This window comes from Orcinus orca, chromosome 18, assembly GCF_937001465.1.
Source record: "Orcinus orca chromosome 18, mOrcOrc1.1, whole genome shotgun sequence".
NCBI classification, from domain to species: Eukaryota; Metazoa; Chordata; class Mammalia; order Artiodactyla; family Delphinidae; genus Orcinus; species Orcinus orca.
The window spans coordinates 64,737,447-64,750,105 of NC_064576.1; the positions used below are offsets into that span (position 1 = coordinate 64,737,447).

Sequence of the window (12,659 nt, forward strand, 5' to 3'; positions counted from 1 at the left end):
AAGCTATTTTCATGACTCTAAGGTATTATTGGACTTTTCCACGCTTATTTTCTCAGTAGTGTACAGTGGAGTTTCTCAGAGGCTAAAATAAATCATATATTGCAATGGATTGAATGCAGAAGCAGACATAAGAATCCAGCTATCTTTTATTAAGCCAGACACTAAAGATATTTTCAAAAATGTGAAACTATGCCACTCTTTTGTTTTGCTTTATAAATTGTAGTTCTTTTTCTTAAAAGTATGTTTTTCGTGTTAACACGTAATAGATTTATTCTTATTTAAAAATTAATGAATAAATACATATTTAACAATACCTCAATTTTAAATCCAGTAAATATTTATAGCTATAACCCACAAAACAAAAGGTCTTTGTGGCCATAAATAATGTTGAGGGTGTCCTCAGACCAAAAAGTTTGAAAACTACCACTAAACGGTATAGGCTAAGAGTTGGCAAACCTCTTCTGTAAAGAGCCAAACTGTAAATATTGTAAGGATTTGTGGGCCACAAGGTCTCTGTTGCAACTGCTCAAAGCTGCCATTGCAGAGCCAGAGCCGCCACAGATGATTTGTAAAGGAATTCACATAACTGTGTGCAAGAAGACTTAATCACGGCCAATGGATTAGAATTTTATATAATTTTCATGTGTCATGAAATATTCTACTTTCAAAGAAGAAGAAGGTTTGGTTTCTTCCAAACATTAAAAAATGTGAAAACCATTTTTAGCTTGCAGACCATACAAAAACAGGTAGAAGGCTAGATCCAGTCCATGGGACACAGTTGGTTGAGCCCTGGCATAAGCAATGCAGCAAAAAGGACTGTGAAAGGGGCCTTCTCTTGACACCTTTTCCACCTCTCCCTCTTAGATCCTCTGGCCCCGCAAAAGAACTGGTCAGCTTCTGCGGAGCTACGGCTATCGACTGTTTCAGAAAATGCTAAGTCAAGCTCTAGGAGAAGCACGAGGGACCAATCTTTCTATTAGGAAGAACTATTATAGGTCTGCCCTTCCCTGATGGTCCCTTTTGCCCTCTGCACATCTGAATCACACCTCCCATATGGGTCTAAAGGCAGGGTGGTCAAACATGGACCCAACATTACACTGTAAAGTAAGGAGGTGCAGATTTCTGTGCACCTGTGCCCACCAGCATAAATTTGGGTTTGTAATAAGCAGACAAAGCAGAATTATGTCCTTTCCATAAGGCAGGTAAATTCTACCTTGTAGTTCCTAATATTGCCTAATGCTTCCTGTCCTTTAGGTACTTAAAATATAACTAACATACTAAGTAATAATATTAATATACTTCAGGAATAAAGCGAATTAAGAGGAATAGAACTTGAAAATGTCTTCTGTACCTGAGGAAATGTTCATAAAATGTGGGTAAAGTTACTGACTCAGAAATTCTGCCCACACTTCCCTATCCAGAGAAAATGGACACAGAATTTAACATTGTTAATTGCTTTTTTTTTTTTTACCTTATTTTAATGCCTAGGAAATGTCTTAGTTGTTGCAATAAATACTGGGAAAGATCTATGAGACTCCAGATATGGAAAAGCAAATAGGTGTTGAAGGCAGGGATTGAGATTCCAAATTGCTTTCCTGTAAGTCCAAGCTCAAGAGTTTTGAAGGCACACTGTGCCGTGTCATAAAAGACAGCAAGCACGTTAACCAAAGCTTTGTTTCACTGTGTTGTGACATGTGTGAAATTTATCTAATTTTAAAGAATGTCAAAATTGTCAGACTTGAGAAAAAAACTGGGCAGAAAGAAAACAGAAACACTCAAAAGAAGCAGGACTTGAAGCTTAAGTTGCAAACTGAGCATTTATTGTATGCTTGGTCATTCAGAAAACAGGCAGACCTCAGAGATATTGCAGGTTTGGTTCCAGACCAACGCAATGAGGCAAATATTGAAATCACGTGAGTCACATGAATTTTTTGTTTCCCAGTGCGTATAAAAGTTATGTTAAAATTTACTAGGATATAGAAGATGTGGTACATATACACAACGGAATATTACTCAACCATGAAAAGAATGCAATAATGCCATTTGCAGAAACTTTGGATGGACCTAGAGATTACCATACTAAGTGAAGTAAGTCAGACAAAGACAAATATCACTTATATGTGGAATCTGATTTAAAAAATGATATGAATGAACTTATTTACAAAACAGAATCAGACTCACAGAGCTCGAAATCAAATTTATGGTTACCAAAGGGGAAACGTGGGAGGAAGTGACCAATTAGGAGATTGGCTTGGGATTGACATATACACACTACTGTGTATAAAATAGATAACTAACAAGGACCTACTGTATAGCACAGGGAACTCTACTCAGTTTTCTGTAATAACCTATATGGGGAAGAATCTGAAAAAGAATGGAAAATATATACATATGTATAACTGATTCACTTTCCTGTACACCTGAAACTAACACAACATTGTAAGTCAACTATACTGCAATAAAAAATTAAAAACAAACTATACTGTAGGCTATAAAGTGTGCAATAGCGTATGTCTAAAAAGCAATGTACACACCTTCATTAAAAAATACTTTGTTACTAAAAAATGCTAACTATCCCGAGGGAGTCTTAATCTTTTTGCTGGTGGAGGGTTTGAAATATTGAGAGAATTACCGAAATGTGAGACAGAGACGTGAAGTGAGCAGGTGGTGTTGGAAAAATGGCACCGACAGACTTGCTGGAAGCGGGGTTGCCACCAACCTTCCATTTTTAAAAAAACGCAGTATCTGGGAAGTGCAATAAAATGAGGTCTGCCTATGTTCAGTCAAATAAAGCAGGTAAAGAGAAGCCCAAACCGCCTCCATGGATCTGCTTTCCCAAGTCACCTACCGTCTATGTGGGGCATGGTGACGGCGAGCCTGATGAGGTTGGTATACTCTGGGTCCTCGGGACCCGTGTAGCGCAATTTAGCTGAGAAAGGCTCTGCTCCCACTATCCCTGGCACCCGGGGCTGACAAAGACCTCGAGGCAAAATGAAGACATTTATGCTAAAAGAAGATAATAGACAACACTTGAAGTATATATTTTTAAATAGGCACTACTAATTTTCTGTGTACTTTAAAATTCTCTGTGAACTAAGGCACTGCTGAGAGTTGATATTATGACGAAGCAAAAGACCATCATGGGAAAAGTAATCCCAGCAGACAGTTCAATGGCTTCTTCTTAACATTTGGGGTGTTTTATAAAGTTTAAGACAAAATAAATATTGTTCAATGTGATTTAATTTCTGCTGGACACCGTCTGTTATGGTCATATTCACAAAATCGTCTTAACATAAAGTATAAACAGGCATAGTAAAAATGATTGAAAAACAACAGGAAAAAGTAAGTGTAGCTTAATTAAATGAATGAGATTGTTACCTTAGAATTAAATCCTTAAGACTAGTCATAAAATTTACATTATTTATAATAAAACTAAAAATGCACTCATTCTAAAAAACAAAAACTAGCCTTCTTAGAATCAGACAGCAAAATATATAGTTTTCTCTATATATGTAATTTCTTATAGTATGTGTATTATAAATTATAACTCATTGTCTAATCTATCTATCTATCTAGAATTTTAACATGAAAAACTTCCTCGTATGTTTGCTTTGAAAGCACTGTAGTGTCTTCATTTTAATACCATGGAAGAGACCGCCCGATGCTGGATCACAGTTTCCAGAGAACTAGGCAATAAATAACTTCTTTTCTGTCTGTAGAAAACAGATCAGAATCAGGCCCTAGCATCTGGGATGTCTGCTCTATTAATTGGGGGTGACTCACTTTAAGGCATTGTTTAATTTAGTTTTGGTACCAACACAATAGTTTGGTTTTAAGAGAAATCTAAAAACCATACATTCTAATCCTAATAAAAGAACATGGTTACTCTACGTGTTATCAATAAATATTGATCCTGAGTATATAATGGTGGGAGGTGGTACATATAACTTTTCTTGCTGCAACATATGTACATCCGAAGTGTTGTACACAAATGGAATTTTTAGAAATAGAATCTTATTAAAAGACTGTTATTTGAAAACTCTGATTTAAACATTCTTCTGCAGAGTAAAGGATTAGTTTATAAAGTGGATTTCCTGTCTCGTCAGTGTTGTCTCCAGCCACATGTATCTTCCACCCCCACTGTGTCCGGGCCCTAGCCCTGACCTCAACCTCCCCTCTAATAACCAAGTATGGACACTAGTACACACCTCTCTACCTGGACTGTCCTTCCCCTCCTGCCCCAGCAAACTCCTGTTCAGCCAGCCACCAGCTGGGAGTGATACGGCATCACATATGAGCTGCTCTGTCCAGATCCGACCCTTGCGTACCAACTGCTTCGTCTCCTGATCTCCCTTCCTCTCCCTTTCATCCTGCCCCATTTCTCTGCTTGTAGTTCCCAGAATACTCCACGTTTTTTCATGCTTCTACGAGTCATTGCTCATGCTTGTTTTCCCCTACTGTTTTCAAGACTCAGCTTAAGCATCTCCTCTTTGATGAAACCTTTCCAGATCCACTCAGGCTAGAACCCATCACTACTACTTTTGCATTTCTGTGTCCTGTCCAGACTAAAATTTGTCTGTGTCTTCAGTTTGAGTATGGACTCCTGGAAGGCAGGAATCCTGCCTTATTTTTCATAGGACAGCCAAAAGCCTGACATATGCTCAGTGATCGAAAAATGCAAAATGAATAAATATTTGTTTTCTAATGAATATTTTTGCGAAAATAGATTATCATTTAAAAATACTAATAGAGGGCTTCCCTGGTGGTGCAGGGGTTGAGAGTCTGCCTGCCGATGCAGGGGACACGGGTTTGTGCCCCGGTCCGGGAAGATCCCACATGCCGCAGAGCGGCTGGCCCGTGAACCATGGCCGCTGAGCCTGCGCGTCCGGAGCCTGTGCTCCGCAACGGGAGAAGCCACAACAGTAAGAGGCCCGCGTACCGCAAAAAAAACAAAAAAAAAAAAACAAAAAAAAACCGTATAGAGTATTACGGAATACATGGGGCATTTGGAGGAATGAATAACTGGAAATTAGACATATATAACATTCCATGGTATTCCAGCGACCTTCATGTGAAAACGGCCATGCACTACCTTCTTCTCTGCCGATGGTTACGGTAGGGCTCATCAGCTCCAAGCCTTCATTGCCATCGGCATTCACAGCCCGAGCCGCACACTGCACCCTGGAGCCAGGCTGGAAGTATATGGAGTCTAAACTGATCCTCTTGGATGAAGTGAAAAAGGTGTCAAAGTCCACTTCTCTCATGGGGCTGGTGACTCCGTCGGGGCCCGCGGGTGCGCTGATCAGCCATCGGTACCGGGTCAAAGTGTCATTGATGTTCTCACTTGCACAAATGGATCCTGTTTTGTCATAGTCCGGATATTTAGGGTTGCAAGCCTATGGGAAACAAGTAACTATGTTAGGGCCACAGTTTAGAACAAGGTGGAAATTATTCCTCTGAAGTTCTCTCTCCCTTAGTGTTTTCACTGCTACTTTTTTTCCATTTCTACATGTTATTCATGCAACTTTCAAATTCCTAGTCCTCGCGATGCTAGCCTTTATGAACTCTAATCTTGCATTTCAAACAGCTTATTGGCCGTTTCCACCTTTAACCTGATACGAGTAAAAGTGATACTCATTTCATCATCTCTCGAATCCTCAGAGTTGTCGAATCGTCCTTGTTCTTTTCTCTCTCCCTCTCTTCTCTCTCTCATTTTGCCCCCAACATCCAGTGGGTCAGTGAACTTGTTTGATTCTTTTTGTAGGATGTCTCTTAAGTTGGTCTTTTCCTTCCCATGCCAAGCATCACCTTTCTATCTAATTCAGGGCCTTTCTCGTCAGGTGACCACGGTTGCCATGGTAACACTCCAATACAACCCCTCTCCTCATGCCATTCTTCTGTGCAAGAGCTCCCTGCTAACGAACAAATAAAGTGCACGTTCCTTAATATAACATTTCAAGACCTCTGTAACTTGCACCGCATTATTATTTCTGCCTTGCTAATCCAATAAACATTTATTGTATACCTATTATATGTAGGTCATTACACCAGGGGTATTGCAAAGTAAGAATAAATGCGTGCCAGTTTTTGCTCACAAGGTGCTTATAATTCAAAGGTAAAAGAAGGCAATTGAAAAAGTAACTATGCCATTTGTAAGGCAACCACTTCATACAGGAATGACGTTTCCTTATGTGATTCTTTATTTTTTTATAGGTATAGGAATGCCAGAGATTTCTGTGCATTAATTTTGTATCTTGCTACTTTATCAAATTCATTGATTAGCTCTAGTAGTTTTCTGGTAGCATCTTTAGGATTCTCTATGTATAGTATCATGTCATCTGCAAACAGTGACAGCTTTACTTCTTCTTTTCCAATTGGGATTCCTTTTATTTCCTTTTCTTCTCTGATTGCTGTGGCTAAAACTTCCAAAACTATGTTTAGTGGTGAGAGTGGGCAACCTTGTCTTGTTCCTGATTGTAGTGGAAATGGTTTCAGTTTCTCACCATTGAGGATGATGTTGGCTGTGGGTTTGTCATATATGGCCTTTATTATGTTGAGGAAAGTTCCCTCTATGCCTACTTTCTGCAGAGTTTTTATCATAAATGGCGTTGAATTTTGCTGAAAGCTTTCTCTGCATCTATTGAGATGATCATATGATTTTTCTCCTTCAATTTGTTAATATAGTGTATCACATTGATTGATTTGCATATATTGAAGAATCCCTGCATTCCTGGAATAAACCCCACTTGATCATGGTGTGTGATCCCTTTAATGTGCTGTTGGATTCTGTTTGCTAGTATTTTGTTGAGGATTTTTGCATCTATGTTCATCAGTGATATTGGCCTATAGTTTTCTTTCTTTGTGACATCTTTGTCTGGTTTTGATATCAGGGTGATGGTGGCCTCGTAGAATGAGTTTGGGAGTGTTCATCCCTCTGTTATATTTTGGAAGAGTTTGAGAAGGATAGGTGTTAGCTCTTCTCTAAATGTTTGATAGAATTTACCTGTGAAGCCATCTGGTCCTGGGCTTTGGTTTGTTGCAAGATTTTTAATCACAGTCTCAGTCTTAATTTCAGTGCTTGATATTGGTCTGTTCATATTTTCTATTTCTTCCTGGTTCAGTCTCAGAAGGTTGTGCTTTTCTGAGAATTTTCCATTTCTTCCAGGTTGTCCATTTTATTGGCATATAGCTGCTTGTAGTAATTTCTCATGATCCTATGTATTTCTGCAGTGTCAGTTGTTACTTCTACTTTTCAATTTCTAATTCTATTGATTTGAGTCTTCTCCCTTTTTTTCTTGATGAGTCTGGCTAATGGTTTATCAATTTTGTTTATCTTCTCAAAGAACCAGCTTTTAGCTTTATTGATCTTTGCTATCGTTTTCTTCATTTCTCTTTCATTTATTTCGGATCTGATCTTTATGATTTCTTTCCTTCTGCTAACTTTGGGGCTTTTTGTTCTTCTTTCTCTAATTGCTTGAGGTGCAAGGTTAGGTTGTTTATTTGAGATGTTTCCTGTTTCTTAAGGTAGGATTGTATTGCTATAAACTTCCCTCTTAGAACTACTTTTGCTGCATCCCATAGGTTTTGGGTCGTTGTGTCTCCACTGTCATTTGTTTCTAGGTATTTTTTGATTTTCTCTTTGATTTCTTCAGTGATCACTTCATTATTAAGTAGTGTATGGTTTAGCCTCCATGTGTTCGCATTTTTTACAGATCTTTTCCTGTAATTGATATCTAGTCTCATAGCGTTGTGGTCGGAAAAGATACTTGATACGATTTCAATTTTCTTAAATTTACCAAGGCTTGATTTGTGACCCAAGATATGATCTATCCTGGAAAATGTTCCATGAGCACTTGAGAAAAATGTGTATTCTGTTATTTTTGGATGGAATGTCCTATAAATATCAATTAAGTCCATCTTGTTTAATGTATCATTTAAAGCTTGTGTTTCCTTATTCATTTTCATTTTGGATGATCTGTCCATTGGTGAAAGTGGGGTGTTAAAGTCCCCTACTATGATTGTGTTACTGTCCATTTCCCCTTTTATGGCTGCTAGCATTTGCCTTATGTACTGAGGTGCTCCTATGTTGGGTGCATAAATATTTACAATTGTTCTATCTTCTTCTTGGATCGATCCCTTGATCATTATGTAGTGTCCTTCTTTGTCTCTTGTAATAGTCTTTATTTTACAGTCTATTTTGTCTGATGTGAGAATTGCTACTCCAGCTTTCTTTTGGTTTCCATTTGCATGGAATATCTTTTTCCATCCCCTCACTTTCAGTCTGTATGTGTCTCTAGGTCTGAAGTGGGTGTCTTGTAGACAGCAAATATATGGGTCTTGTTTTTGTATCCATTCAGCCAATCTGTGTCTTTTGGTTGGAACATTGAGTCCATTTACATTTAAGGTAATTATCGATATGTATGTTCCTATTCCCATTTTCTTAACTTTTGGGTTCGTTATTGTAGGTCTTTTCCTCCTCTTGTGTTTCTTGCCTAGAGAAGTCCCTTTAGCAATTGTTGTAAAGCTGGTTTGGTGGTGCTGAACTCTCTCAGCTTTTGCTTGTCTGTAAAGGTTTTAATTTCTCCATCAAATCTGAATGAGATCCTTGCTGGTTAGAGTAATCTTGGTTGCAGGTTTTTCTCCTTCATCACTTTAAATATGTCCTGCCAGTCCCTTCTGGCTTGCAGAGTTTCTGCTGAAAGATCAGCTGTTAACCTTATGGGGATTCCCCCTTATGTGACTCTTAAACTATTGACATTTTCATTGGACGATCCCAAACCTTCCCTCACAGGTGGAGCTGCTGTTCTATCTCCTAGTTTGTATAATGATCACATCATGCCTTATAGTAGAGTGACTGATTCTTATATATTTTTCTCTCCCTTATGTTTAAATTCCTTGAGTGTAGAGTTCATATCTTATTTATTTTTCTCTCAGTGGCAAACCCTGAGATAATATGAGATAACATACTATGTGTACATCAGTTAGTAAACCTTTGTTGGATGAAGGAAGAAAAATAGGACCTTTACTTGATCAACAGTTTCCTTTCAAAAGTTCATAGATTAAATCCTGCAGTTTTCCCCCACTTTTATTTCATCATGACAAAGCCCATACTATATTGGTTAATGTTCATGATTATTTTAACTATTTTACAATTTTCCTCAACTTCCTACTCACCGTGATACAGACAACAGGATAACCAGACACAGGTCCAGCACTCTCTCTGGCTCTGTAAGTGTCATCATACATCAGTAAGGACACAATTTGAGGGACAGAAGGAAAAGTGACATCTGCCATGCTGTTCAATTCTTCTATGTACACAATGGCTTTGGTGGCCTAGAAGGAAAAGATAATTCTCCATGATTACTGACATATTAGACTCATGCTGCTTCTATTGTGCAGAACAATACTCACAATGCTTGGCAAGTCCATGGCTTCATTATAGTAAAAATTGTCACACCCAGAGCCTCTGCAGTGTGACAGGCTCTATGTGCTTTGTTCCTCATGACCCTGGCACCTGGGCCATATCTTATGGTGCAGGGGAGGGTACCTGAGTCCTGGTTTGGCCAGTGGCCCACAAAGTATTTGGGCTTGAATTTTTTTCTCCAAATTGTGATGATAGTAGTTAAGTCTGTCTCGGGGTGGTAAAGTGGAAGATCCATGAAAAAGTCAATTAGTTAATAGTGGGAGGAAAGCTGAAAGAGACCAGGGAGAAGGCAGATCCTAGAGGTCATGTGACAGCATGGACCCTGCTGAAGTGGAAATCAGGTGAAAAGTGAAGCTTCAGAGGAGCAGAGGACAGAAGCACAGGCAGAGGGAGAAGCTGAGTCACAGACCGAAGAGGAACCTGTGAACATCTACTGGGGGTAGAATGACAAGGAAACCCCACTGACACATTTGCCTTTTGCTCCCGAATCATCTTCCAATATCCAACGATACATTGCAGTTTCCAAGCCTATATTTACGTGTGTCTTCTTAAAAGGGGCTTTGATCACTTGAAGTGATTTGAGTGAATCTCTGTTCCTCTTACTCAAAAGAGTTTAATATGATGCTCCATAAAAACTAAAGACTCACTTCTTATGTGATCAAGACTTACAAAAATATATTTGAAAAAGATTTTCTGCCCCTACTTCTTGCATTTTAAATATGACTTAAAAAAAAAACCCAAGGCACTGTAAATACCATCAAGTAGTAAAAATTATAAAATATTAAAAATACCTGTACTTAAGGGAAAAAACAGTCTCCCCAATTTGATCTCATGCTAATAGTGAAACAAATAATAAAAGAAATCGAGTAAATGTAAGCACAGATACTGTAAACATTGGTCTGTTCGTTAAATCACTTAGCTTTAAAAATTAGGCTTAAAGCTCAAAATTCTATGGAAATTACATTTATCTTGAAGAATATCTGGTTGATGAAATAATATAAATTAAATAAACACAGGAAAGAAGTGCTAGGACAGTAACATTTGGGTCACTGAGGCTCTGGACATCAATTTAATAAAGTTACGATGAGCAGGTGGGAATTTTGAGGGTTAGCAAACTGTTTTGTGGGTTGAAATGTGTGTTTTTATGAGTTGTGGCACTAAATTAACAGCCTCATCTTTGTGCTGAGACTATGTTTTCTCTCTGGAGGTTAACCCCAGATTCAGTCGTTACTGACTAAAATAGGAAGGGTAACTGGGCTGATGTGGGACTCGGAGGCTCTAGTCCTTGAGTTTCTACAAACATGATTTTTCAAGAAAGAGACAGGAATTTTTTATTTTGGCTGCACCATGGGTCTTGCAGGATCTTAGTTCCTTGACCAGGGATCGAACGCATGCCCTCGGCAGTGAAAGCATGGAGTCCTGACCATTGGACCGCCAGGGAATTTAGGACTTTTTTTTTTTTTTTTTTTTTGCGGTACGCGGGCCTCTCACTGCCGTGGCCTCTCCTGTTGCAGAGCACAGACTCCAGACGCGCAGGCTCAGCGGCCATGGCTCACGGGCCCAGCCGCTCCACGGCATGTGGGATCTTCCCGGACCAGGGCACGAACCCGCGTCCCCTGCATCGGCAGGCGGACTCTCAACCATTGTGCCACCAGGGAAGCCCCAGGACTTACTTGATTCTTGTTTTCGAATGGAAACAAAATTTATTTAGTAGGGGAAAAAAGATTATGGGCATTGTCTTTATACAAGGGTTGTATAAAGTTGATTACTTAACTGTACACTATGTGATGCTTACATGCATTTTCCATGATAAAATACTGGCCACAAATTTATATCCATAAATTACTTACCTGCGTCTCTGCTATCATATTTTCATCGGGTTTTAGGTGGACAGTGAAGGCCTCTCTCATCTCTCTTACCCCATCGAATATTACTTCAATTTCAACAATGTGCTGGATTTCTCCCTCCTTAAACTCAATTTCTACAAATGCAAAATCACAGGTTTAAATCTTTTACATAGGAATATGTGAAGTTTTTCTTAAGCTTCTTTGACAGTGATCCACAATGAGAAATATATTTCATATTGTGGCCCAGTATACTTACGTGTATATGTTTGTGTGCACATGTGAGTGTGGATAAAATGGAATAAAAAGTTTTAAAAACATCACCTATTCTTACAATATGCATTGCACTCTAATATTTTCTATTCTATTCCATTTTATCCAGAAGAAAATTATAATCATAAGCTACTAAATTGATTTTTTGACCCACAGTTTGAAAAAATGAAGAGTTATGGAATAGACAATCAACAATTTTGATATCGGCACAATCAGACAAACTCACCTCTCATTTCCCAGAATTTCTAAACCAACAGGACATAAGTCAAATATATGATCACAGGCATTATTGAGTGTGAATAGTATTTTCATTATGTATATATCTAGAAAAGCTGGACATAAAATTGTTGAAATTTTTAATATCATGTCAAATTATATTTTTAAAAGACTTCTTTCGGTTGTTGACGTTAATCTTGGAAATTCAGCAATTTTTTTAAAGAAAAATGTTAATGGTGTTTTTTTCTCTCACCCTGTCGCTCCTCACTAAAAATAATTCCTTCATTGTCATGAAAAATAAACCCAATAATGGTAATCCTTTTTTAACCATTCATTCTGAGATTCTTAAAATGTTAAAAAATTAATTGATTTTATTGAACTCAAGAATAAGCAGCTGACCAAACTTGAATAAACAATTTTGTTGGTTTTACAATGCCTTGTGAAAAACTGTTCAGAGGAGAAAATAAAGAATATAATGCATAATCATTCCAATCAGAGACGATAACAGACGCTGCTTTCTCATGTAACGGCGGTATTCAATCATTATAATTCTAAATTAAGAAATCCTTTAAAATGTGGCAGAAGAAAATGTGTCTCCAATGTATTTTTCTTTTCCTACTTCCATCAATTATGAAAAGGATCTTCTTCTTTAAAATTGTGTTTGTAAGCCAGACTCATCTTTAAAATTAGTTCTGTTTCTGGGTACAGCCATTTTCCACACTGGCCTTAGCCGGTTCTTTGATACCATTAGCCTTAGATTTCTCATGCCCCAAGAGGGCGTACAGTCCTCGTTCCAGAGGATGAAAATAGCTGATCACTTCTGGGTCACCAATTTGTTTGATTTGACCTGTGTGAAGGTGCAATGAAAATTTATTTTCTAACCCTTCAACATCTGGGGATTT

At 38.2% G+C, this 12,659-nt stretch overlaps 1 protein-coding gene across 3 annotated transcripts in view; it reads right to left on the minus strand.

The window, feature by feature from the left end:
- FREM2 (FRAS1 related extracellular matrix 2) overlaps positions 1–12,659 on the minus strand; it is a 161,651-nt gene that overhangs the window by 25,297 nt on the left and 123,695 nt on the right. For all 3 annotated transcript variants that reach the window (XR_007473229.1, XR_004478336.2, XM_004282243.3), the window contains exons 12-15: positions 11,275–11,405; positions 9,175–9,333; positions 5,093–5,396; positions 2,849–2,980 (exon numbers count right to left, since the gene is read on the minus strand). Coding sequence is in view for 1 of the 3 variants with exons in the window: in XM_004282243.3 (XP_004282291.2) it covers positions 2,849–2,980; positions 5,093–5,396; positions 9,175–9,333; positions 11,275–11,405 (726 nt within the window). In the remaining 2 variants the exon portion in view is untranslated. The remainder of the gene's footprint in view (positions 1–2,848; positions 2,981–5,092; positions 5,397–9,174; positions 9,334–11,274; positions 11,406–12,659) is intronic.